Source organism: Patiria miniata, unplaced genomic scaffold (genome assembly GCF_015706575.1).
Source record: "Patiria miniata isolate m_02_andy unplaced genomic scaffold, ASM1570657v1 HiC_scaffold_5, whole genome shotgun sequence".
NCBI lineage: Eukaryota > Metazoa > Echinodermata > Asteroidea > Valvatida > Asterinidae > Patiria > Patiria miniata.
This window is the reverse complement of record NW_024037072.1, coordinates 12094522-12121060: the sequence shown is the minus strand read 5'-3', so window position 1 is coordinate 12121060 and position 26539 is coordinate 12094522. Positions and strand designations below refer to the sequence as shown.

The window sequence follows — 26539 nt, the reverse complement described above, 5'->3', positions numbered from 1 at the left end:
TACAACTGGAAAATTTAAAATGCGGAGTTTAATATCTACAAAAAAGAGTCTCGATATTCGTATCTCGTGTATGCGTTTCAGAGGAAAAGCTCATGGTTTAAGTGCTTAGGCCTATCTTTTATAAACGTTTATCGCAATTTTTTGACGTTACGACGACCACGATGTTCACAATAGTTGCAGAATTCTACCATGATTCCAGTTTGAATTGTTAGGATGTCACGGTTAAAATCAAGCGCAACCAATCAGCAATCACCCAAAGAGATATATGACGCATGATCGTATATGGTGCACAGCAAAATGTTAATTCTTGGCCCCAATGATATCTGCTCTTAAAAATTGATCTGGAAAGCAGATAGGATGATTTGCATTTACCCAAAAGTAACCTAGCGAATTATTATCAAAAAGCTCACTTGGATTAAAGATCGCAGTGGTTCTATACACCCCGTGAAATTATTCCGTCTGACTTACCGTCAGAAATCAAAAATACAGGTGATTTCCAACTATCAGTCAATCGACTGCTATAGGCGAAATCGTGTGACACGTTATCAAAAGGTTAAGCATTTTTTTTTTTTTTTTTTTTTTCCTTTTTATCTCAACAAATGTTATATCCACTGACCTGAAACTTTAACCGGTTAGGTTTTGAACATTTTTCTTTGGATTTTGAGTGGTGTTATTATCGGAAACGAAAAAATGCATGACAAGTAAATAATCATATATGGCTTGAATCAGTGCGTCTCTTTTCAGAATGGTCAGAAGGAAACTATTTGACTTTTACTAAATTTCATGACATAAATAAAAAGAGACTTGGAGACATTAACCTAAAAAAGGTTGTACTCTATTTGTGTGAGGACGAGGATAATGATAAGTTTGATAATTCAAAGGTCTATAGATCGTCAATAGTTCTGAAACTTACCGACCAAAGCACATCCTTACTAGAAGAAAGGTCAAAACCCCTTCCGAAATCATTCCTTCTGGTAAGACCTCATTTATACCCAAAAATAAGAAAGTAATCTGACGAATGGTAATTGTCATATACGTGTTACTTGTATGACTGTTCTGCATTTCTTTCCAATTTCATCATCAATGCAAAAAGTCCTGCTAGAGCAGCATTCCTACGTGAAGATTCCAACAGTCAAAAACAAAAACAATCTGCATGATGACGGTATACAAATTACCAATACAATAGTTCAAAATGATTTGAAGTTTTTAAAATCCACGGTTAATCATTCAAAATGTAGCTTTAGAGACAAGAGTCAACTTCAAGCCGCCATTCGTTGTTGGAAGTGAAGCAGGATACAATAGGTTGTCGCTTGCAGACCGCCATTAGCTTCACCTCACACCGTACGTCATTCCACTTTTTGCCTGCCGGTATGTAGCACTCCTCCATTATTCGATTCTCTGTCCTTCCGTTTGCAGTAGATTTCTTGGCCTCTTTGAGACCCCTCACACTCAGATCTCATTACAAGCTCTAGAGACAAGAATCCGCTTCAAGACGCCCGTCGCTGTTAGTAATGAAGCAATGGGTAAGAGGTTGCTGTTTGCAAACGGCCAGCTGCTCGCCATTGCACCGATAGTCATTCCATTTCTTGTCTGGTGACCATATGGTTGCACAGTGCTCATTTCCGCCGATATTATCGGGCTGACCGCGGGCAACCCACCAATTGGTATAGATTCCTTGACCGTCTTGAGACCCGTCACACTCCCACTCACCCTCCTGCCTGCGATCGGTGCAAGCCACCCAAATATCACTGCCTTGGGCCAGGCTTGCCAGGAAGTTGTTTTCCTGGTCAGAGTGCGGCGCTGCCATATTGGCTCCCAGTCTACGGCAGGCTTCACGGGCGTCGTCGTACGTCAGAGGCTTTTGGGTGATAAGGTAGCAAGATCCACCCCATTTCTTCCAGGGAGCAGTGCAAAGCCCATGACGTCGATTGCAGGATGGAGACAAGCTCAAGCTACCACTAAGAAGGAGCGTCATTGATACCAAGATGCCAACTTTTCCACACGACATTTTGACAAACTTGGTTCACCTTAAAATTATGACCAGTGCAGCTTTCTCCTTGCTACACTTCATTCAACGCGCAAATGCCAACACTAGAAAAGGCTATTTATATCATCACCTTCATCGAGTCAATAATATCTGATTGCAATCTATTCAACATTTCAGTGAGAGGTACACGTAACCATGCCAACACAGCACAACAAAACCGTCATCGTTGCCACATTGGAAAATGGGGAATGGTAGTACTGCATTTATTAAAGTACACATTTAAGTGTTCTGACATGAGGCGATATTTGACTAAAATGTATACAATTATACGATGAATATACAAGTTATTACTATATTTTTTTGCTTCAGTTTACAATCCTTTATAATAGTTCCCCACGCTATTTTCGACTTTCATCCCGAAAATAGATTCCTTTTCTAAATTGCTGTTTTTTCTAATAAATAAATACAAAAGTTAATCACTTTTGTATGAGACATCGACTGAAAAAAAAAGGTTTTCGAATTACTATTATAAATTTCGAATTATTGGCTTCAAGTTAATAATTCTGATCTCACGGGATAGGCTGGTTCCTGCTCCATAATCAGTATCAATAATGTACCGACCAGGAGCCATCTTCTCCCAAAGTGGATCTGTTTATGCCCCCTCCCCCCACATGATAACTTTTCTGAGTGTTAAAACAAAAACACATCCAATCTCTCCCCGTACCCCCTGTTGTTACGCCGCTGAGTGGACGAAATAATTCACAGTCAAGGTTAAAACACGTATATATATGTAAGAATTGTAATCACCAAGTATCGGATATCAATCCATTAATTACCATTTTGGTGTCGGATCAGGATCCCACCGAGGGGCTGCTATTGGAAATGAAATGGGCCCTGTGGACGAGTGTGACCGGGAATCGGTTCACACCAGGCGCGGATCCGGGGGGGGGCGAAACCTTCCAGCTCTGTCAACATGTTTTTTCTGGCATAGAAATTCATGAAAAAATGCGAACCTCCCCCCCCCCCTGCTCCGACACAAAATTGGGTTTTGCTAGTAATAATGTCCGCCTTGCACAAAATACGTACAGAGACAGCTTGGTTAGGGGGTACGTGTATATTATTTTGTGATATAGTGTTAATAATCGTCGCATTTGAACACCGCCCTCATTGAAAGTATGGAACAAGCTGGGTGTCCTGAGAAAAAAACTGTGTCTACATTTCAGTGGGTTTTTTTGCCTATACAAACCCCAGCCTGCGAAAATTCCTGGATCCGCCCCTGCACACTAACTCTTTCAAATGTATTACTAGCGAGCAAGTTGCCTATGCTCTTCATATGTATTTGGGTAAAATACTGTGGTTTGAAGTCCTTTTGGCACGGCAAATCACAAAGGTATGTCTTACTTAGACTTAATAATTACTTTTAATTTAAAAATGTAAACTCGTATACTTTTTAAATTTCCAATGTGATATGGATTTTGGATATATTATCGATTTCCATATACGTTTATACCAAAACATTGTATAGTAATATATTTATATAATTTATATATTACTTTCGCTTGCTTTTGTTGTACCATAATTTAACAAACCAATTTCACGATCTATTACATTATATTTTAATATATTCATAAATATTACTTTGGCTTTGTTTTTTATTGTACCATTATCAAACAAACCAACTTTAAGGATCTATTATAAAGTAAATTTTAATGCGCTTCAAAATAAGCACTTTAAGGCCAAAAAGTGCAATATACGGTCTCTGGTCAGACCAAAGTTCCGGAATTGAAGCGGCCGCGCGACTTTTTTTTTTGCTTTTTTTTTTTCAAGCTTGGATTGTACAGACAACGTGGGTACTATTTTGCTTTGTTGGTGTCCTTATGTACATTGGTGTCCTCCATAATTTGCATTGGTGCTTTCGATCATTTGCCTTGGTGCAATTTCCCCATTCCTTGGTGCTCTTTGGTAAAAAAAAATTGAAGAGGTGCAGAAATAGAGGGCGCTGTTGGAGCTACCGCAGAAAATTTTGGAGAAAAAAAAGATCGACGCGCATGATTAAAATCGACGCGCGCGCTGACCAGAGACCGACTTATTTTTTTTTTTTTTGGCCTAATAGACACAAGCCCATGAGTTTCAGTAAATGTGTTTGCGTTTAAATAGTCTTTGTAATATAAGACAGCCTGGGTCAAGAATATGGCAAGGCCGCTCGGACCAAAACGTTGGTCTCCTCATACAAGTTCCTCTACTTTCATTGATGCGAGAAAAGACAAAATTGTTAGCCGGCTTTTGTTGATTGTCATTAAAAACAAATAAAATCGGAGATTTTGGCGCGGATGTTGAAATAAATGTAAGTTCAACTTACAATGCACATGCGTAGAAGGGATGGAGAGGTTTGAACAAGTACACAGTCATTGAGGCCGGTAAAAGTCACATCCCCTTCACACTTTGTATGTTAATCCAAATTAAAGACAGTGCTGCAAAGTTAAGTATCCTGATGACGAACAGATCCAACTGTGAAGAATGCCGCTGACCGTTTCCTCTCAGAACCACAGACGACTCACAGCAAAGGTACATAGTACTAGAGCATTTTACCTAGTTGATCACGTGATTAAATGTGGATTTAATGTTAGAGCTATTTCGAGTCATTCATGCATTTCGTGTTGAACACCCTTTGTGATAACGCAGTCCTAAATATGCAGTCCTGGTCTGAGCGCGGCGCTGCCATCTTGGCTCCCAGTCTACGGCAGGCTTCACGGGCGTCGTCGTACGTCAGAAGCTTTTGGGTGATGAGGTAGCAAGATCCACCACATTTCTTCCAGGGAGCAGTGCAAAGCCCATGGTGTCGGTTGCATGACGCAGATGGGCTGAAGTTTCCACTAAGAAGCATTGCCAATGATGCAATGACGATGCAAACGAAACGATACATTTTGAGAACTTCGGACGTATTATTCATCTGTGTAGGTTGTCTGCCTTTTGAGCGCTACAAGGCACCAGCCAGCGACACAATCAGCATTATGACAAATGAGACAAATTAGATGAAATGACTACTACAAAGGTATGCGTTATTGAATGAGTCTCAAGTGAGCTTACATCAAGTCAATTATCCATTCATGGCGTGGTTACCGTAACAACTCAAGCATGTAATACAATGAAATAACACATTAACATAATCTTTGGTTTAAACGAGGCCAATTTTTCAAGTGTTCGTAGACGACAGGAAAATTATCGGACCAGTAAGAAGTCAAACACATCACAAAGCTGTTGAAGATTAAGGATACCAATGTATGCCGAGTAAAGGTTTATTAGGCTATAGTACAACGATTCTCCAAAGCTAATTCTTTCAAAAGGTCAATACAACACTGTTTACAATTACAATAATAAAACTTGAAAAATTCAGCTACGGAGTTCAATATTTACAAAAAAAGAAGTCTATTCCATCATAGTGTTTCACTTGTGTGCCTTTCAGAGCAAAAGTCTATAGTTAAGTGCTCATCTTTTATCAACATTTATTGCCAATTGAAAGCAAAACGAAGACCTACATGTTCTCAATGGTTGCTGAATTCCTCACTGAATTGCAGTCACGATTGAGAGTAGGATTTACCAATCATCAATTACCCAAAGAGATAGGGACGCGTAATCGCTTGGTACAAACTGGTGAATGGCGCGATAAATGAAAACGACTCTTAAAAAAATTATCTTAACAGTGCTTTTTTGTCTGGTTTGTCAGAAGGAATACATCGAAATGTGAATTAATTTCACAACTTGTGAATGAAGCTATAGCATGGAGACTTCGTAGGTTTAAGAACATCGTCAATTCTCCAGAAACTTACCAACCAATGACAATAGCTACAGCAAGAAATGAAAAGAAGATAACGGTACAAAAAGCCTTCCGAAATCCCTCCTTTTGGTAGGAGTTCATTTAGACTAAAATATTGAGAAAGTTATCTGACGAATGGTAAGTGTCATACTTGCTTGACTGTTCTGCAGTACGTTCCAATTTCATCATTAATGCAAATGGTCATGCCAAAGGAGCAGTCCTGCGTGAAGATTCAAACAGTCAGAAACAAAAACAATCTGCATGATGACGGTATACAAATTACCACTACAATTGTTCAAAATGATTTGAAGTTCTTAAAATCCACGGTTAATCATTCAAAATGTGGTTTTAAGAGGTAAGAGTCAACTTCGATCCACCCTTCGTTGTTGGTAGTGAAGCAGGATCCGAGAGTTTGTCGCTTGCAGACCGTCAGCAGCTTCACCTCACACCGTACGTCATTCCACTTTTTGCCTGCCGGTATGTAGCAAAATGTTCCCCCAATCCTCCATTATTCGGTTCTCTGTCCCTCCATTTGCTGTATATTTCTTTGCCCTCTTTGAGACCCCACACATTCAGATCTCATAACAAGCTCTAGAGACAAGAATCATCTTCAAGACGTCCTTCGCTGTTAGTAGTGAAGCAATGGGTACGAGGTTCCTGTTTGCAAACGGCCAGCTGCTCGCCATTGCACGGATAGTCATTCCATTTCTTCTCTGCTGACAATATGGTTGCGCAGTGCTCATTTCCGCCGGAATTATCGGGCTGATCGTCAAACCAGTTGGTGTAGATTCCTTGACCGTCTTTAGACCCCTCACACTCCCACTCACCCTCCTGCCTCCGATCGGTGCAAGCCACCCAAATCTCACTGCCTTGGGCCAGGCTTGCCAGGAAGTCGTTTTCCTGGTCAGAGTGCGGCGCTGCCATCTTGGCTCCCAGTCTACGGCAGGCTTCACGGGCGTCGTCGTACGTCAACGAGTTGGGTGTAACGCGGTAGCAACTTTCATCCCACTTTGTCCAAGACGCAGGACAAAGCCCATTGCGCGCAACGCATGACTTCGACAGGCTTAGAGGCACTTGAAGGATTGCACATATTATGATTATGACAAAAAGAGACATTTTTTTCCTCAAACTTGCAGTGTTACCTCAAAAGTGAGCAGTACGCAACTACTTTTGTCTTCACTATCTGCAGTCTGCTTCACTTAAGCCTTGGTGCGATTCGTATAACCGCAAGGCCATCATCTCCAATTAGTATAAATGCCACCAGTCGTGAGCAGTTTACCGTGACCAATTAAACAACCGTGCAATTATTAGTCGGAGCTACATATAACTGCGATAATAATGAAAATACGTTTTGTTTTTAAAGGCACGACCTTGATGTTCCGACGTTTGATTAGAAGATGTAATTAGCAAAATAAGCAGACAATGTCATACATCTAGTGGCATGATTGGGGTTCAATTAGGTTGCAGTTGGTGCACTCGTCGGGAGCTCATATTTAGAAAGGGGCACTCAATGGGTTTCAACGATTAAAGACATTATTTTCGCCTTCCCCAAATTTATTGCGTCCTGTTGATTTTTTTAACGTTAAGAATCTATTTATATATCATGTCGATTAAACGGATTATCGTGGGTATAATCTGTACCTTTTAAGGGAACAAAAAGTCAATTAATAAAGGTTTAGCATAATGCATATTTATCTAAAATAAATCTTCATCCACTGGAAAGTACTTCACTTCCCATCCTGCTTCTTAGCATTCTCGCATGAGATCAGTGCATTTACACTTCTTTCTTTTGTTAGTCCGTTTGCAAAGTTTTCTTCTGCTGTGACTGTCAGTTCTATAACACCACACACCTATTCTAGGAAGTGGAGTATATAGAGACATTTTACGTTTTGCAGTTACCACTATTACTGATGGGAATATTGCAGGACTCTCATCCTCAGCCCAAACTATCTTCCACACTGAAAAATTGCCTGGTTACCAAAGAAAGGGTGAAAACTGGAACTACCCAAACTTGGGTTGTTCTATAACCAATTTTGGGGGTTAGAATTTCTGCTAAATTCAACCAAAACTTGTGGTCATTCAAGACCAACTTTAGTTTACACCCTTTCTTTGGTAAAATTAACGCAGGAAATTTTCAGTGCAGTCCTGACAGTTCTGGAACCTGCCACTTGTCTCAGTACTCGACCATGCTATGTAGAAAATTACACCTTGCAAATTAAGTTGTGCAGCACGGAGGAAGCTGCATTATGCCCATAATTTGACATGAAATAGGACTTCGCCCTGACAGTGATGGACACATTTCATAACGTGATCAACCGGGGGAAAATGCTGTTGCGCCATGCACCTTTGCTGGGAAGAAAATTGGCGCCTCCAATCCTACTTTTCACATGCTTGAGCCGATTTTATTATAAGATGGAATTTGCGTCGGGGTGATGTAAATCAAATTAGGTTTTGCCCTTCTTCGAAAAAAAAAAATCGATTTTACTGCATTTGGCAAAAATGTTGGATGACCGGTAATCGATAGGTTTGGTCGTGGTAAGTGACCACAAGATGGCGCTGTACTATTTTGTACTATATTATTATTATTATTATTACTGTTTATACGTCGGTGAAGGGCAAAAACCTAATTTGATTTTGACCGTATTTCATGCCCGAGGATGGCAAAATACGGAATTTTTGAGAAAAAAAATACAGAAGTAATGGACCTAAACTTCGCATATTCTCTTTTCAGCCAGACATAGCTTGATATAGCTTCAGAAATTACCCATAAGAGTTTCTTTCCTATTTTCTACTTAGTTAATGAAAGTGTTGTGCTGTGTTGTGCTGTGTTGTCATGGTTACATAACCACTCACTGAAATTACTGAATAGGTGAAATCCTGCTATAGGTCATGGCAGTAGTAATAATTGCTATAAAAAGTATTAGACTTGCCTGATGCGTTCGGTGTAGCACGGAGAAAGTGCACTGCTCATAATTTTCATGTGAACAAGATCGGACACAATGTCTTGTGGAAAAGTTGGCTTCTTAATATCATTGGCAATCCTAAACGGTAGCTTGAGCTTGTCTCCATCATGTAACCGACGCCATGGGCTTTGCACTGCTCCCTGGAAGAATTGGGGTGGATCCTGCTACCTCATCACCCCCAAAGCCTCTGACGTACGACGACGCCCGTGAAGCCTGCCGTAGACTGGGAGCCAAGATGGCAGCGCCGCGCTCAGACCAGGAAAACGACTTCCTTGCAAGCTTGGCCCAAGGCAGTGAGATTTGGGTGGCTTGCACCGATCGCAGGCAGGAGGGTGAGTGGGAGTGTGAAGGATCTCAAGACGGTCAAGAAATCTACACCAACTGGAGGATGGGAGAGCCGAATAACTACGGAAGGCGGGAGGACTGTATTAAAATAAGGTCAGTGGACAAGAAGTGGAATGACACGCCCTGTGAGCGTATGCTCCTGGCTGTCTGCAAGCGACATTCTATTGGATCCTGCTTCGCTACCAACAACGAAGGGCGGCTTGAAGTTGACTCTTGTCTCTAAAGTGATATATGTGACGGTTTTCAAGCGGATTTTATTGACTTCAGATCATTTTAATTGAGTTGATGTGTATTTTTGGTCATGTAGTGAACTTCAGAGCATGTAAAACTGAGACTTCTCGTGTTTTGGCTGTTGAACTCTTTACTAGGACTGCTGCTCAAGATGGAACATTTGCACTGATCAAATTGGTACTGCAACGCAGGAAAGTAGACCCAGCAACATTCATGTGACACTTGATGTACCATTCTATTCTTTAAATACATTCTAATGTTTTATTTTAATCCAATTGACGTCCTACCAGAAGAATTGATTTTACGGAGTTTTTAGGTGTGATTGTTTTCTTTTCTTGGAGTAGGGCTCATAGTCTTTAGGTAAGATTCAGATTAATTGGTGAAATTATCGAAAATTTCTAATTTGAATCATTTTACATAAGGAGTATGTATAACCATAATGAGGCTCATAATAAGGTTATGCAACCAACTTAATACTTAAAAGTTTCAATTCTAGCCTGAGTCATACCTCATGAAAGTTGAGCCCGAATATTAATGTTTTCTCTAAAATCGAATGTTAAAGGTGTCGATATCATGAGGCCAAGGGTCAATTAAATTGTAGTATAAACGATCATGCGTTTCCATGCATACTCTAGATATTAATCCAGACTACAACTTCTTTCGCCGTTATCCAGCTTGGGGGGGGGGGGGGAATTGCATTTTGCATTTTTATCCTAGGTTTGTTTTTGCTTGTCCATCAAATTATGCCCATGTTTTAACTGTAGTTGCATTTTGGCTGTTTTGCTCTTTGACTGTTTATTTTTTTGTGTGTGTTTTTTTTTACATCCCCAGTATTTAATTGGGTATTTAGTCTTTTGCGTATTTTTCTTTCTCCTGGGTTCTGCTTATACTTGCCCTTTTTGCGTATTTGTTTGTTTGTTTATAATTTGCTTGTTTGTCGATATTTTTCCGGGTGGGGTATTTTAATGGGATTTTTTTTATTGATCATAGTCATTATTTATACCGTATAACATTTTTTTTTCTTTTTTCTTTTGGTCTGATACATCTTTGATGACACTTTTTACAAACTTTTGTCCAGACCAGGACAATTTTACTTTTTCGTTTAATAGATTTTTAATTATTGTCCGAAGATATAAAATAAAATAGAAAATATTAATAATAATAACATTAAACACGCAGTGTTGGAACATTGTAAATATTGTGGGTTTCTGAATGTCAAAATTGTATAAAGTCGCTTATGTGTAAATTGGCCTTAAAATAATATTGGGGCCTACAACATTTGCTTTTGGTGTGATTTTCATAAATGGATGGATTTTGCGGTTAGTATTTTATCATTAGCAAATATTGTTACCATGACCTGTCGAAAGTGTTGTGTTCATACAGACGCTTGATGTAACAAGGACAAAATGCTGAAACATGCATCATTTCTAAATGTTTTATTAAATTCCTTCAAATTAATACAAGAACATTTTGGGTTTAATAATTCAAAACAATTATCCTTTGGCATCCAAGTCACCACTAGATGGCGTAATACCTAATTTTGTCCAACAATTTAAAAACAAATTTAACTAATTTGGGCCCAATTGAAGTACGTTTGGTAATTTTATGAATGCTTTTCAGCAAGGACAGTCATAAAGTACTTAACAAGTTGAACATTAAAAGCAGCGTTTCATGCCTATGGGGCCATATTGAATTCCCAGCATGCATTGCAGTTTGTCACGTGACTATAAAATTAAATCTTAAGCAAATACATTACAGTTCGGGATGAAGACAACATGTTTTTAATAGAACAAAATGCATATTTCCATGTGTTTTACCTTTTCATAACATATGAATACCAATGACTTCAAATTATTTGCCAAGGCAACCATGGACATCCACCAGATTTTTTTTGTAACATATTGACCCCTGTTAAAACGTTAGGAAAAGTCATCAAATTTTATGTCGATCGGCAGAAGCGTTCCGAAGCTATAAGAGGTTTCACATGGGAACATTCTGCCCCCCGTTCCTGATAGTGTTAAAATAACAAGATATAGAAATCTTCTATTTTTTGATAGTTGAAGAACTCACGGGACGAAAATTGTGGAATATATTATGCATCGTATTGATCACTGAGCTGAGTCGTGAATAAAAAAAATCAAGTGAGCTGTGAACACATTGGACGGCTTCTTATTCTTTGTGATATTAACTTATCCCACCCTAAGAGTCAAGCCGAGGACACCAAATGTTTTAAAATATGTGTCAGTCTGCAAAGATGACTTAGAAATAAAATAACAAACGAGGCTTTATGACCTGGGAGAGGATTACAGGAAGAGGCGGCGCCAGATCGGGGGTCGAGAGGGGCCAAATATGGAGTTATTTTGAAAAAAGAAAAAATACGGCAGTATAGACCTGCACATTGCACATTGTCTTTTCAGTTAATGGCTTGACGTAACAACACGGTGTAAATGAAGACCCGTACTTTATTATGTATGCAATATGATTTTCCCTCCTATTTTCCACTTCGTCAACGATGACCGTTGTGTTGTGCTGTGTTGTCATGGTTACATCAACCACTCACTTAATTGCTGAATTTGTTAAAATCCTGTTGTATACCATTAAGGCCAAAAAAAAATAAGTCGGTCTCTGGTCAGCGCGCGCGTCGATTTTAATCATGCGCGTCAATCTTTGTTTCCGACAAAATGTTCCGCTGTAGTTTTTTTTTATCAAAGAGCACCAAGGAATGGCAAATTGCACCAAGGCAAATGATCGAGAGCACCAAGGCAAATTATGGAGGACACCAATGTACATTAGGACACCAAAAAAAGAAAAATAGTACCCGACCTTGTCTGTACAATCCAAGCTTGAAGGAAAAAAAAAAAAAAAGCCGCGTCCCCGCGTCAATTCCGGAACTTCGGTCTGACCAGAGACCGATTTTTTTTTTTTTTTGCCTAATATGGCAGTAGTAATAGTTGCTATTAAAAGTATTAGGCATTGCTTGATGCATTTGGTGCAGCACGGAGAAAGTGCACTGCTCGTAATTTCAAACGAACCAAGTCTGGCACAATGTCTTGTGGAAACGTTGGCATCTTTATATCATTGTCAATTCTTAGCGGTAGCTTAAGCTTTTCTGCAACATGCAGCCAGAGCCAAGGACTTTGCACTGCTCCTTGGAAGAAATGGGGTGGATCTTGATACATCATCACCCAAAAGCCTCTGACGTACGACGACGCCCGTGAAGCCTGCCGTAGACTGGGAGCCAAGATGGCAGCGCCGCACTCTGACCAGGAAAACGACTTGGCCCAAGGCAGTGTGATTTGGGTGGTTTGCACCGATCGCAGACAGGAGGGCGAGTGGGAGTGTGAGGGGTCTCCTTCCTCCAACTGGAGGAAGAGAGAGCCGAATAATACAGGAGGGCGGGAAGACTGTGTATTTTTACGGCCATCACACAAGAAGTGGAATAACGTACGGTGTGAGATTGAGATACGGGCGGTCTGCAAGCGACAGCTCGGATCCTGCTTCTCTACCAACAACGAAGGGCGGCTTGAAGTTGACTTTTGTCTCTAAATTGACATTTGGAACGATTGTCACTTGGATTTTAATGACTTCATAATTTTGATCAATTTTATGGGGAGTGTTAATCATGTATGGTCTGTTCAGAGTATGTAAAACGGTTGTTCGTGTTTTGACTGTGGACATCTTCACTAGGACTGCTGCTCAAGATGGAACATTTGCACTGATCAAATTGGTACTGCACCGCAGGAAAATAGACCCAGCAACATTCATGTGACACTTGACGTACCATTCTTTAGATAACCTTCTGATTTTTGTGCTCTAATTGACGTTCTGCCAGAAGGATTGATTTCACGGATTTTCTTGATGTTATTATTTTCTTTTCTTGGAGTATAGGGCTCATCGAATTCTTTGGGTAAAATTCAGGTTAATTGGTAAAAGTATCTGATATTTCGAATATGCGTTCTTTCACATAAGGTGTACAACCATAATGTGGCTCATAATAAAGTTCTACAACTTGAGAAGACAAAATTCCGGCCAGGGTCGTAAGTCATGAAAGTTGAGCCCGAATGCTAATGTTCTCTTTACAATCAAATGTTAAAGGTGTTGATATCATCAGGCCAAGAATCAAAAATAGTATCAAAAGATCATAAATTTCTTTCTCTTTGAGTGTATACTCTAGATGTTATTCGCAAGGATATTAAACAGGCAATGTTGGAATTCTGCAAAATATTGTGCAAATTGTGTCTTCTTTATGTCAAAAATTGGCAGTAAATGTTTGTATAATTTAAACCACGGGCTTTAATATGTTCTACAGGGAGTGTATACTGAAGAGAAGTACACTTGTTATACACTACGGATATCCCGAGACGGATATTCCCTGTAAATATTGAACTTCTTATTTACTTATTTTTCAGTTTTATGATTGTAATTGCACATACAATTGAATTTTCAAAAACAAAATCATTAGTTTCGGAAAATTGAACAAGCTTAACTCAATTGGCATAAATCTTATGCTTATTATAGGCCTACTCTCAAAGGCTCAACATCTTTGCGGTTTATTGTACTTCCCAATGTCACCCAAGAACAGCCTGATATTTACTTCTGTCCGCGAGTACTTGAAATGGTATTGGCCTCGTGTTCACCAGGCATTAACTTAATGTGTAACACGTGCCAGTTTATTCTGCTAGACCGCAGGCTTGAGTTGTTATGGTAACCTTAATTGCCATAAATGGATAATTGACTTAATGCGAGATCACTCCAGACTCAATCAATAACCCATACCCGTGTGGTAATCGCCTCATCAAAATTTGTCTCGTTTTTCATAATTAATTGACGGTTGTGTCGATGGATGGTGTGTGATGGTTCCTGAGATACACAACCTACACTGATGATGAACACATCTGAAGTATATAAAATGTCTTGTTTTGTTTACATCTTTGTTTCACTGGCACTGTTCCTAAGTAGTGGCTTAAACCTGTCCCCGTCATGCAACCGACGCCATGGGCTTTGCACTGCTCCCTGGAAGAAATGGGGTGGATCTTGCTACCTCATCACCCAAAAGCCTCTGACGTACGACGACGCCCGTGAAGCCTGCCGTAGACTGGGAGCCAAGATGGCAGCGCCGCGCTCAGACCAGGAAAACGACTTCCTGGCAAACCTGACCCAAGGCAGTGAGATTTGGGTGGCTTGCACCGATCGCAGGCAGGAGGGCGAGTGGGAGTGTGAAGGGTCTCAAGACGGTGAAAGAATCTACACCAACTGGATAGACGATCAGCCCGATAATGGCGGCGGAAAGGAGCACTGTGCAGCCATATGGTCACCAGACAACAAGTGGAATGACTATCGATGCAAGAGAGATCTGCTGGCCGTTTGCAAACGGCAGCCTCGTACCCACTGCTTTACTACTAACAGCGAAGGTCGTCTTGAAGCTGATTCCTGTCTTTAGAGCATCACTGTAATAACTGATACGTTTCAAAATCAGTGTCTCTAACTCTTTTGACTGTTTAAAATCGCCGAAGGTGTTTTACGTCAGTGGCACTATGAACTCGAACAGCCATCGCGTGTTCAACGGGGGAGGCCGGGGAACAAGTCGATGAGGAATTCGCAAAAGCGTATCTCTTTTCTTTCCTTTTCCTTTCTGAAAAAAAAACCCGGTGAAATCGACGTAGCTACTGAACAATAATTATCTTTTCGTAGACAGGAGAACCCACACCACCAAGTGCACGGCCTGAAGTGAAATCGATGAATATTACATATCAAATTAGGTTTTGCCCTTCACCGGCGCGTAAACACTGTATACTCAGTGTCTTACCTCCCGAGTGAAAGCTGGGGAAAAAAATCACTCGGGTGGGACTCGAACCCACGACCACTTGCTTTCTAGGGCAGTTGTCTTACCACTCGACCATCCCGAGCTAACGGTCTCTGTTAATTTACATCACCCCAAAGGAAAATGCCATCTTATTAATATTATATATCTTTCCGTTACCTGGACAACTTCAATAACTCTGCTCGTGCAAACCACACCACACCAAAACTTTGTTGTTAATGAGAGGTGTATTCACGCGTTTTTCACACTTCCATCATCTACAAGATTAATTAGAACTGATATGACTGATCATGAAACTAATAAGGCCAGTCCATCAAGAAAAAATAGGCTCTCACGTTGGAAACCAATCTAAATCCTTACATTAACAATTGTTGACTGCCTGCGATGTGGGATATGACGTTTTGAACACCCGAGGGTGCTATGCGCCCCGAAGGTGTGTTCAAAACGTCATATCCCATATTACACCAGTCAACAATTGTTTTGTTATAACTCTGTCTTGGATTCTTTGGACTTTGATGTAAAAACAACGAAAAACAAACAACAGTAAACACAACAATCATGACATTCGAACGACAACTCACATGCATGTCGCGTGCTCGAAACAGCTGATCGTCTGCTAGTTCGCTGCTCCCACTCATGTGTGAAAACATGATGAAAATAGCGTGGGTACCATCGATAGAAGCGCTTCACACACCGTACGTACCGGTGTAGCGTGAACTTAGGTTTCTATGAAATTCAGACTCATTGGTAATACCACGCATGCGTAAGTATGATCATTAGGAGAGTGACCGGTCACATAAGAAGAATTAACCAATAATAGGGAAAAGGGGTCCGATTTTCATAGGAGTCGGATTTTCATGTAACACCGTACGTACAAAGTCATAGCAAACTTCCCGTGTGCCACGACTTTTATAAACTTAACGCGTCATCGTTCTAGGCCAATACAGCATTCAAGACAGAGGCGTAACACTGTTATCTATCTCATTCTCGGCGAGGGAGGATTAATCATGAAAAATCGTGCATTCCAAAATAGTATGAGGCCTACGTGGCAGAAAATTTGTAGGTTTTGTGAGTTATTGTCAGTAGGCCTAGTTGCGTTTAAGTGAAAAGCGGGGGAAATTAAACGGGAGTTTAAATGAGTGGAGTTTTACTGTTTTAAAAAAGCAGTTCAACATGACAATTTGCATAAATATTCTAGTTGTTACTTTCCTTATCCGATGAGCATGGGCGTCGCGAGAGGGGCAAGGGGGGCACTTGACCCCCCCCCCCCTACAAAAAAAAAGGAGAAAAAAAAAAGAAAACAAAACAAAAAGAGGCGCGAAGACAAAGTGGTGTAAATGTTATGAGTTGGGGGGGGGGCAAAATGTCCCTGCCACCCTCTAAAACTGATAAATCGAGAATGTGTTGAGAGATACAAGCATTTTTTGGCAAAAAATTGTTTTGCCCCCCCTAGAGAAAAAATCCTGGCGACGCCCATGCCGATGAGTACTTGATACAACTGGTAATGTTATCACTAAGTTATCACTAACCGATAATGTCACGAAAATTGACCGATACTGTATCACTAACCGATAATGTAGCCTAACAGAAATTGACCGATATTGTAGTAAAATGGACTACACCATCAGTCAATTGTTGTAACATCATCGGTTCCCTAACCGATCATGTGAAGGAGAAAATGACTAAATATATCGTAACATTTACTATACGATCAGTCAATGTTTGTTACATTATCGGTTAGTGATACCATATCGGTCAATTTGTGTGACATTATCGGTTGGTGATACGTTATCCGATGGTTACTACATTATTAGTTTTAACAGTACTCTTAACATATCTGACCTCGATTCTTTTCAGGTTCAATAATTCAAGTTGCAATGACACATCTTTGGGTTATTTTCCGGCTCCTGTTGACCGGGAAATCTTGGCAAGTGTCATAAAGATTGTGTAAAAAGGCGTCTTTTTTCCTTTTGTCTTCATTTTATGTAGGGCCTATCCTTTCGTGAAGCTAATGTTAAAAAAAAAATGGAAGCATTCTGCATTTGTGCACAGGGGGACATTATTAACAGTATGATTATTTTGGGGTGTAAGAGTGAGCTTTTCTTACATACGCAGTGTGGACTTCCGAACAAAACACGTCCACATAATGTAGGTAGCAGCGACGAAGTGTGGACTTGCCCACGTCCACACTTTGTTTCCCCATTTCTGGAAAACAGGTTTAGAGGCATTTTTGGGTCAGGTTTATCTGTAGCAGAATGAAGAGAAACCCTAAAGGGAATCATAGAAAAAAAATTGGGTTGAAAGAGTTTTCACAGTTTGAGAAAAATGAGTTTTTTTCCACTGGTGTTCCTTAACTACACGAAAAGAAAGTAAAGTCCACACTACGTATGTGAAACAAACGTGTGTGTGTGGGGGGGGGGGGGGGGTTGCATGTTTTTTGACAGAGCTGGTTTTTGTTACCCCCCCCCCCCCCCAGAACCGCGCCTGGTTCATGCATCTGGTCTACACTGTGCCAGCACACGATTGACAGTTAGCCAGTCAGTCAGCCAGTCAGTCATGTTTTCACGTCTATGAGTGCAAAGACTCTAAATTTGCCCCTCTGGTACCGGCAAAAACACCAATGTCCCACCAATTTTTTTCGGAAGACTTTGTTCCAGTTCCAGAAAATATATCACTTAAGTTTTTCTGTACGCCAGAAATTTGATTAGAAAAAATTACCCATGGCTTTCCTAACCTTTCACTGGCCACAAAAACCTCTGGAAATAAATATAGATATTACTGAACCTTCTACTATAGTGAGGTTTGCGGTAACACCATGTGTAATAATATCTTTTGAGAAGAAATGTGGTTCTCAAAAGAACCGGTTGGTTGTGAAACTCGAACAGTTTCAAGATGAACTGGTTCTTTTCAGAACCACACTTCCTCTCAAAAGAGATTATTCCACACGGTGTTACCACAAACAACAGATAGTATACACTACCACAATGCAAATTTTCAAATCTTATTAAAACTGAATGCTGCAAAGGTTTGAATCAACCAGCAATGTTTGAACTTTATTTCAAGCGAAACATGTAATTTTCACGACAATTTCATTAAAAAAATTACATTTTCTCAAAATATTTTGTCATGATTTACATTATTCCATGACAATTGTCTCTCAATAATCGTTTTACATTAATGAGTTTTATACATTTTACTAGTACATATGTTTTTAGTTACGAGTATAGGAAACAAAGATTTCAGTCAACTTTAGCTGAATAGAAATGAATATGAAGTAAATGGTTACTTTCAGTACTAAATAGTTAATCATCTGAGAAAACTATATATAAAAAGCTATATAAAAATTCTATTTTACATATTTGACAAGAACATCAGTTTCAATTGTATTATAGATGTTCAGTAACAGAGTATAATGGTCATATCCTTTGTTCAAGACTTCAGATTTTTAGAAACCTTAAGTTCAAGGCAATAAACTTTTCAGATGTTTTAAGGCAATTTTTGTGTATTGTTGCTGCTTGATTTTATAAAGCATTTAAATATGTATAATTCAGGTGTGCAACATTAAAAAAAAAAACCTTCCCTTGTTTATAAAGCATTAAAACTGAAACAAAAAATGGATGGGGGAATCACCACTATTGTTGAATGCATTATAGATATATAGTATATTTTTATTTATCTACCCCCGGTACGTCTTCAAGCACATCGCCATTCACTGGCTACATGCTTTTCTACACAGTTAAACCCTCCGTAGACAATAGATTCATTGCATTCAGCTGCCATCTTTGGGGTGTGTTTTGTTATGTTAATTCATATTCAATGAATGTGTGTGTGGTCTACTCATGAGTGTCCCTACTGAACAAAAGCACATGCCTCAAACATGGCTGCATAGTGAAAAGTCTACATGTATATATATGCTGAAGAGTGTTGACAGCTTAGTTTACAATACTGTTCTGGTGTGGCTGGTAAAACACCGTGTTCTATCATGGGTTTTCCCCTCCAGTTTTGGCTTAAGGAGACTCTAAGCTACCGGCCTTGGAGGGCAGCAGCTAAATGTAGGCCATTGTTCTACTTCAGAAAAATGTAATCTGATACTCTCTGGCCAGAGTTTTTTTCTATTTGATGTGGCCATCAAAGGAATCTAAATGATTCTAAAGTCTACTCCCTCTCCCCCCAAAAATTATAGGCACAATGCGAGCTGCTGCACAATGCAGCACTGTGCCACACAGAGCCGTACCAAGGCCTCGAATGGCTGGTTGGAAAAAAATGTAGGCACAACAGGCAATACAGTTGAATTCATTTGCTGCAACCAGCCCACAGTGGCGCTCTTGCAACAACTTCTTGCTACAGAATAGCACCCACTTTGAGTTCTAAATTGCTGCACATGATCTTCAGTCTGTAACATTGGAGTGGTGCCTAGTTGTATCAAAATTCCACAGCTGTTGAGTGACTGTCCAAGATCAAATTTAGACCATCAGAGACTTGACTCATTTTGTTTTATTGACATTAGCATCAGAAAATATTAAGTGTTCTAACTATAAGACAAAAGACTGGAGCTGAAGCCGCGAATTAGAAAACATTTGATCCGATAGCTATTATTGTTTGGCTGCATGGCGCTGCAAATTCACTTGGTGGGCTTGTCGCGATAGTCCCAGGCATATTTTTTGTGACTGTGGTGCGGCACCCTGACTCCGTTAATGAGGCACTGCATGACCCACTCGCAGGACACCACAGGGATGCCGAGGCGTTGGGCGCGGTGGAGGAGGGAGCGGGGGCAGGAAGGATCGGTCACGATCATGTTGCAGTCCGGAGACAAACCTGCTGGCAAAAAAAGGAAAGAACAAGTCAGGTGTGTTTACAAACACAAATGCCCCGCAACCGTGACTGTTTCCATGACATAACACCACTCTAACATCAACTTACATGTACCTTGGTCAAATGGAACGTTCATTGACAGCATTAGTGTCTTCTGTAGGTTTTATATGAATTAATCCCTAATCCCTATGATCTCAGAATAAATACAAGATTTTTATTGTTTTAGCCACTGTGACCTTGACCCTTGACCTTTCGACCCCCAATGCGATAGGCTTCTTAGGATTGCCAAGGACAATCCACAAACCAAATTTGAAATTCATATGTAAAGTATTTCTCAAGTTATCGCGCTGACAAAATTTCTATTGTTTCAGCCACTGTGACCTTGACCCTTGACCTTTTGGCCCCAAATGCAAAAGGCTTCTTAGAATTGCCAAGGACAATCCACAAACCAAATTTGAAGTTCATATGTAAAGTATTTCTCAAGTTATCGCGCTGACAAAATTTCTATTGTTTCAGCCACTGTGACCTTGACCCTTGACCTTTCGGCCCCAAATGCAAAAGGCTTCTTAGGATTACCAAGGACAATCCACAAACCAAATTTGAAGTTCATATGTAAAGTATTTCTCAAGTTATCGCGCTGACAAAATTTCTATTGTTTCAGCCACTGTGACCTTGACCCTTGACCTTTTGGCCCCAAATGCAAAAGGCTTCTTAGGATTACCAAGGACAATCCACAAACCAAATTTGAAGTTCATATGTAAAGTATTTCTCAAGTTATCGCGCTGACAAAATTTCTATTGTTTCAGCCACTGTGACCTTGACCCTTGACCTTTTGGCCCCAAATGCAAAAGGCTTCTTAGAATTGCCAAGGACAATCCACAAACCAAATTTGAAGTTCATATGTAAAGTATTTCTCAAGTTATCGCGCTGACAAAATTTCTATTGTTTCAGCCACTGTGACCTTGACCCTTGACCTTTCGGCCCCAAATGCAAAAGGCTTCTTAGGATTACCAAGGACAATCCACAAACCAAATTTGAAGTTCATATGTAAAGTATTTCTCAAGTTATCGCGCTGACAAGATTTGTCCGGACACACACACCCACACACCCACCCACACACCCATGTTGTAGGTCTCGAGACCGGTCTCGGTCTCGAGACCGGTCTCGAGACCACTTTTTGCTGGTCTCGGTCTCGGTCTCGGTCTCGGAAGCTGTGGTCTCGGTCTTGGTCTCGGTCTCGGTCCCCTTTGGTCTCGATATTTTGGCTGGTCTCGGGTCGAGACCGGCAATATGTAGCTTTTACAGCTCGATCGATTACTTTGTGTTCACTTCGTTCAGTACCGTTGAGTTAAAACATTTGCTAGCACGTAGATCAAGCTTGTTATATATCGTGGTCGGTTTGGACTCGACTGCACGTTGGAAAGTCCCAAAAGTAAAGCTGCAGCAGTACCAGTCACTGAACGATTTGGAACAAGTTCGGCATTTATCTGTTGTGTCGTGCACATAAAGCAAAGTATAAACTTGTAACAATTTATGCAATAAGGGCCTGCCATTTTTGGGGATTGTGTAGTTTAGCCCACCCCTGTGGGCGTAATCACTTGCATTTTGTATTCTGATAATAAATGAGGTGCTTCAAATTAATTATCTTTTCGACCCCACACAATGTTCTCGTTAATTTGGGACAGTATTTTGAAGAAAAACTAAATTTTCCTACCTGATTTTCCAGCATTGAACTCACACACTCTTACCAGTTACCACTCGCTGTTGCCATGAGAGTGTATGATGAGACCCCATTTTCTGGCTGCTCATTTTGAAGTACCCCATTATTCCTCAAAAATTAAAATCCCGTTCAGAAAAAAATTAAAATCCATATCTGGCACATTCTGGCTACCACCTCGCAACTTGTGGGTCTACATGTACAAGTCCACATTCTATGACAGAAATTTTAAAATTAATTCAACATTTTCTAGCTCCCATTTTTTAAAATCAAGTACACAAGTCTTGTTAGAAGTTAAGTCCTATATTTATTTTAGGAAAAAAAAGGCACAATGTAAAATTAAAATTGCATCTTTAAATATCCGTTAGAAGTCATAGCTGAAATCAAGGGGCGACTTGGAGTTTAGGATCCGAGTTCCTATAACAGATGAAACATCTGCCTTTAACTTTTTACTTTTGTCACGATTGGGTGCAGACACATGTCAAAGCCCATATTTCTTAAGTGTAACTACTTTTTGCTCAAGTAAGGTGTCATGTATCAATTTGTCAACACTGCCACTGGTCAAAATTTTGGTCTGTAATCTTTGTGAATAGAAAGGTTACAACTTTCAACTATAAACGTGTCTTGTTTTTTTATTTCGACTATTGTTATTTATTATCAGCGGTCTCGGTCTCGGTCTAGGTCTCGGACCATATTGGTCTCGGTCTCGGTCCGCCTTGAAGGGGCTGGTCTCGGTCTCGGTCTCGGTCTCGAATCTTCAGGTCTCGGTCTTGGTCTCGGTCTCGGACTATCCGGTCTCGACTACAACACTGCCACACACACACCCACACCCAGTCGTTTTTTGCTATGCTTCCGAGGATTGGCTTTGTGTTTTCCTTTGTCCCTGTAATATAACACTCTCCCATAGACTAATCACAAACCTGCATTCGAGGACAATAGGCACCTTCCTTCGAGGATCAATGGCCCCTTTGTGCTCCTTTTGTTGTCTGTCCTCAGGCGTAATGCCATGCAGGAACACACCCACCCACCCACCCACCCACCCACCCACCCACGGAAGGACAAGGCGGAAACAGTATGCCCCTTCGGCTTCGCCGCGGGGCATAAAAAAGGGGAGATGAGGGGTTTGAAGCACCAGGAATTGTGTGGGCTCTAAAAATGGACCAAACAGGTTTAGTAGCTCAACAATCATGGAGAAGACTATGGGTTTGCAGAGATGTGTTCAAGTCCATCAATAGCCATGATACATTCTCTTCAGTCCTCACAAGTCCATCACAGGTCAATCACAAGTCAATCACTACTCGCCTAGTCCCAACTTGAAGGCAATATACAACATTCCCTTTTGCTGTAATTTTCAGAAATGAATTTAAATTGGGGTAGTATTTTATAGAAAATATTGTTACATTGACCTGTTTAAAGTTTTGTGTTCATAGATGCTGGAAAAGCCAAGAAAAAGAATGTTTTTCTTGTAGTCTGGTTCCCTGACCCTGCTTCAGACGAAACAGAGCAACTTATAGACATCAGGGAATTGTCAGGTCAGGGAAGCAGACTAGCACCCATTCACGGATGTGTAACCGATTGCAAACAAAATGTGGAATAACTAAATTTGGTGGCCGGCCATCATTGGAATCGATACAAGAATTCAACTTTTCTTGAAAATGACAGCACACCAGGTGCCATGATTTCACAGGATGCTTGAGACTATTGTTCACTTACAGTCCAGTAAGGCATTTTCATAATAATTTAGTAGTTTTGTTTTTTGATGTTTGCCAATGTTGTATATTACCTTTAAGCCACAAGCTATTCAAATGAACCGTGGCAAAGGCAAATTTTTTATAAATGTCCATCCCATGTTTCTGTGACCAGACGTTTGAATTGACTTGTGATTATATTTGACCAGACTTATGTTGGGCTTGACTTCAACAATGAAAGGGGTGTAATTTTTTTGGTTGATGTTTTAATAATAATAAATATAATGTGGTGCTTATATAGTGCCTTAACCAAAGGTCTCAAAGCACTTCACAATTATTATCCCTGTTCATCAGGCCATGAGACCCTTTTGCAGCAGCTCGAGATCAGTGCATTCTGGTCTCTACCTTCACAGGTACCCATTTAAACTCCTGGGTGGAGAGAGGCAATTGTAGTAAAGTGTCTTGCCCAAGAACACAAGCACCATGTTCCCCGTCAGGGTTCAAACCGTCACCACTGGACCACAGCGCTCTCTGAGGGGGTCCCTGTTGCATTTATAGCTTTTTGTACCCTTCGCCCACAAAAATGAAAAAGATAACAGATAAAATTAGAGAAAAAGAAAAGAAAGATGAAATTTGAATGTACTTGGATCTTTTGCTACTTCCAGGTTGGATGGTAGTCTGGTAACAATATGACATCCGGCAGCAATCAGGATAGATCTCCATGTGTCCTGAACACCCTCGAGGTCAGATACCATACACACATTCATGCCGGCAAGAATGGAGCGATTGGGCTGGCTGCAAATTGTTAAAAAACAAAGAAAAAGAAACTAATATATCATATATCATATAACTAATATATCAGATAATTGAAGCAAGTAATGCTTCAAACTTTCGTATGGGGCTCATCTAGTTTTTTTAAAACAAAATTCTCACCATACAAGTGGAAGCTAATCGGGGAAACTTTTCAAAATTCATACAATATCAAGTTCATTTAATCATGTTTTTCAACACTTTTTTTTTCAATAAAATGGGAAGACCATCAATATTCTTGAAATACACCTGATTAACCATTGCATTTTGAATGTTTGCGTTGCATTCAAAAACACTTTTTGAAGTTTTTTAAATTTTTGTCTTGGTTTTTATTTTTTATTTGTTTGCTTCTTTCATAATGCCAAAATTCCTGTCTCACATTTCCATGAGTGCATTCTCTTCCAGACTCTCTCCAGCTGGCAGCAAATAACTCTTGTGATTCTGCAACCTTCCCTGAAGAAGACAAAACAAGACACAACAAACAATGAATGAAAACATCGTTTTTTGTATGCACGTGCATTTCTTTTCCAAAGATATCAAGTAAATATTAACTCATTTATCACAGTAGCTCCTGAAACCACTCTACGTATTACTCCCTGTAGTGCCTGAAACTGACCAATCACTCTATGGTTTTATGGATTCCTCAGTGAATAAACACAATGTAATACAATGTAGAACAAGTGCTAATGGGTTATAGTTACAATCACAAACATCAGAAAAAGTAATATAGACATGTGCTGGTGAGACCAAAGCAAAGCATATTTAACTTTGTATTCTTTTGCAGTTCCACCTAGAACCTTGCAAATCTCAAGTTCAAGAGAGGGGCATAGTACAATTTTTTGAGGGGACGTATTAAACAATTTGAAAATCATTTCACATTACGAAAACAAGATTCATAGAAACAAGTAGAGAAAAGGTAGGGTTTTTTATTTGAGGGGGAGCAGTAACTTGTATGGTAGGAAAAATCAAGATTTTTTAAAATTATGACATTGTCATCTTTCAATAATATCATTTCTCTTGGTGCTTAACACCTAGCAGAAAGGCTGAGCTAACCTGAAGCATATTTTACAGTGTACATGTGGTAACGTTTGTCCGCCTCCTGAGATAACTATTGTTCCATCAATTTCAAGCAAATTCTACCACAAAAAAATAGCATGGTGGGCTTTACTGCTTACAGTCTCTGTGAAACAAACAAAGGATCTAATAACAGAAAATGACTGGATTGGTAGTGCCATGATATTTTGTCCTTGTTTACAGATTTCAGACGCCTTATTGACCTACCGATTTGCAGCAATCTCTCAGCCAGAGATGGGAGATGCATGGAATCCCAGCAGCCAAGGCTTGGAAGTATTTCTTGGTCCGGCAATACGTGTTGGCAATCAGCAACACCTTCATCTTTGTAATCTGGTGAAAGAATTCGCAAAACTTTTAAATTTTTATTTCAAATCAGACTTAAAACAAATTAACAAAAATTCTGGATAAAAAAGTAGAGAAATTTGACGTATTAGAAGTATGTTAAGATCAAATGGCATTTATACAAATTATAGCCTCCTGAATAAACTCAGTGGTAAGAGGAATATGACAATAAGCCAACAAAATAAATACTGCAACCAAGGTAATTAAATCCTATATTGAGAGCATACTTCAAACCAATATCACAAACAGATATTGCAGGCCCGTAGGCAAGGGGTGGTCAGACGACCCCCTCTCCCCCCCCCCCCCCTCCCAAAAAATAGAAAAATTTGGCCGCAGGTCAACTTTTTCCTTGCGATTGTCATTTGAGTTTTACTCAAATGTGTATTTCCATGCGTAATCAACTGTTTATCAGACATAAAGAGGTCCACTTCATAATAAAAACAACCCTCACCTACCACCAGGCTGGCTATTGCCCTGTTTTGAAAGTGGACAGTATTGCCCTAAATTCTACTACAAATGGAATTTTCTTCAATGGACTTTGGGCACAAGTACCCCCTTACAGATAACAAAGAGAGATTTGGGGACAGCTAACATCAAAATGGAAAGAAACACTTGTAATATGCCTATGTGAAGACATCTCCGGTTTGTGCACTAGCACACGAACCAATGGTCTTGTGTGTAAGAGTTCATCTTTTCAAACCGTGGACGAAAAATACCAGAGAGCAAAAGAGAACAATATCGTCCACGATTCCCAGCATACGTCCGCGATTGGGGTCGTGTACAAAACCTATGGGAGTCTTCTTAAAAAGAGTACAAACAAAAGAGGGACAATAGGATGTCCATGATCGACAGTGAACACACGTTTGTGTGCACACACTCAGTGTGTACTTAACCTCCCATACTACCATTTGTGCACAGTGTCAATACTCATTCCA

The 26539-nt window shown here is 40.0% G+C and overlaps 5 protein-coding genes across 10 annotated transcripts in view; 2 read left to right on the top strand and 3 right to left on the bottom strand.

Annotated features, from left to right (window-relative positions):
* Positions 1-1468: 1468 nt before the first annotated feature.
* Positions 1469-2065, bottom strand: LOC119740681 (perlucin-like protein). The gene has a single exon (XM_038216056.1). It carries the CDS (start codon positions 2006-2008, stop codon positions 1469-1471), a length of 540 nt encoding a protein of 179 aa, XP_038071984.1. The 5' UTR covers positions 2009-2065.
* A 3335-nt stretch (positions 2066-5400) lies between these two features.
* On the bottom strand, positions 5401-6975 carry LOC119742157 (perlucin-like). Its single transcript, XM_038218196.1, has one exon. It carries the CDS (start codon positions 6915-6917, stop codon positions 6393-6395), a length of 525 nt encoding a protein of 174 aa, XP_038074124.1. The 5' UTR covers positions 6918-6975; the 3' UTR covers positions 5401-6392.
* Positions 6976-8885: 1910 nt separating this feature from the next.
* On the top strand, positions 8886-9332 carry LOC119740680 (mannose-binding protein C-like). The gene has a single exon (XM_038216055.1). It carries the CDS (start codon positions 8886-8888, stop codon positions 9330-9332), a length of 447 nt encoding a protein of 148 aa, XP_038071983.1.
* A 4917-nt stretch (positions 9333-14249) lies between these two features.
* LOC119740679 (asialoglycoprotein receptor 2-like) lies at positions 14250-14780 on the top strand. Its single transcript, XM_038216054.1, has one exon. The coding sequence runs from the start codon at positions 14250-14252 to the stop codon at positions 14778-14780; it is 531 nt and encodes a 176-aa protein (XP_038071982.1).
* Positions 14781-18187: 3407 nt separating this feature from the next.
* The window catches only part of LOC119740410 (TP53-binding protein 1-like), a 53625-nt gene continuing 45273 nt past the window's right edge, over positions 18188-26539 (bottom strand). For all 6 annotated transcript variants that reach the window (XM_038215704.1, XM_038215705.1, XM_038215707.1 and 3 more), the window contains 4 exons: positions 25470-25592; positions 24568-24641; positions 24022-24173; positions 18188-19976 (listed from right to left, as the gene is read on the bottom strand). In XM_038215704.1, the coding sequence (XP_038071632.1) occupies positions 19783-19976; positions 24022-24173; positions 24568-24641; positions 25470-25592 (543 nt within the window). In that variant the 3' untranslated portion in view covers positions 18188-19782. The remainder of the gene's footprint in view (positions 19977-24021; positions 24174-24567; positions 24642-25469; positions 25593-26539) is intronic.

Coding starts and splice junctions, on each gene's coding strand:
- LOC119740680 (XM_038216055.1), top strand. CDS start 8,886: ATGGGCTTTGCACTGCTCCCTGGAAGAATTGGGGTGGATCCTGCTACC.
- LOC119740679 (XM_038216054.1), top strand. CDS start 14,250: ATGTCTTGTTTTGTTTACATCTTTGTTTCACTGGCACTGTTCCTAAGT.
- LOC119742157 (XM_038218196.1), bottom strand. CDS start 6,917: ATGTCTCTTTTTGTCATAATCATAATATGTGCAATCCTTCAAGTGCCT.
- LOC119740681 (XM_038216056.1), bottom strand. CDS start 2,008: ATGTCGTGTGGAAAAGTTGGCATCTTGGTATCAATGACGCTCCTTCTT.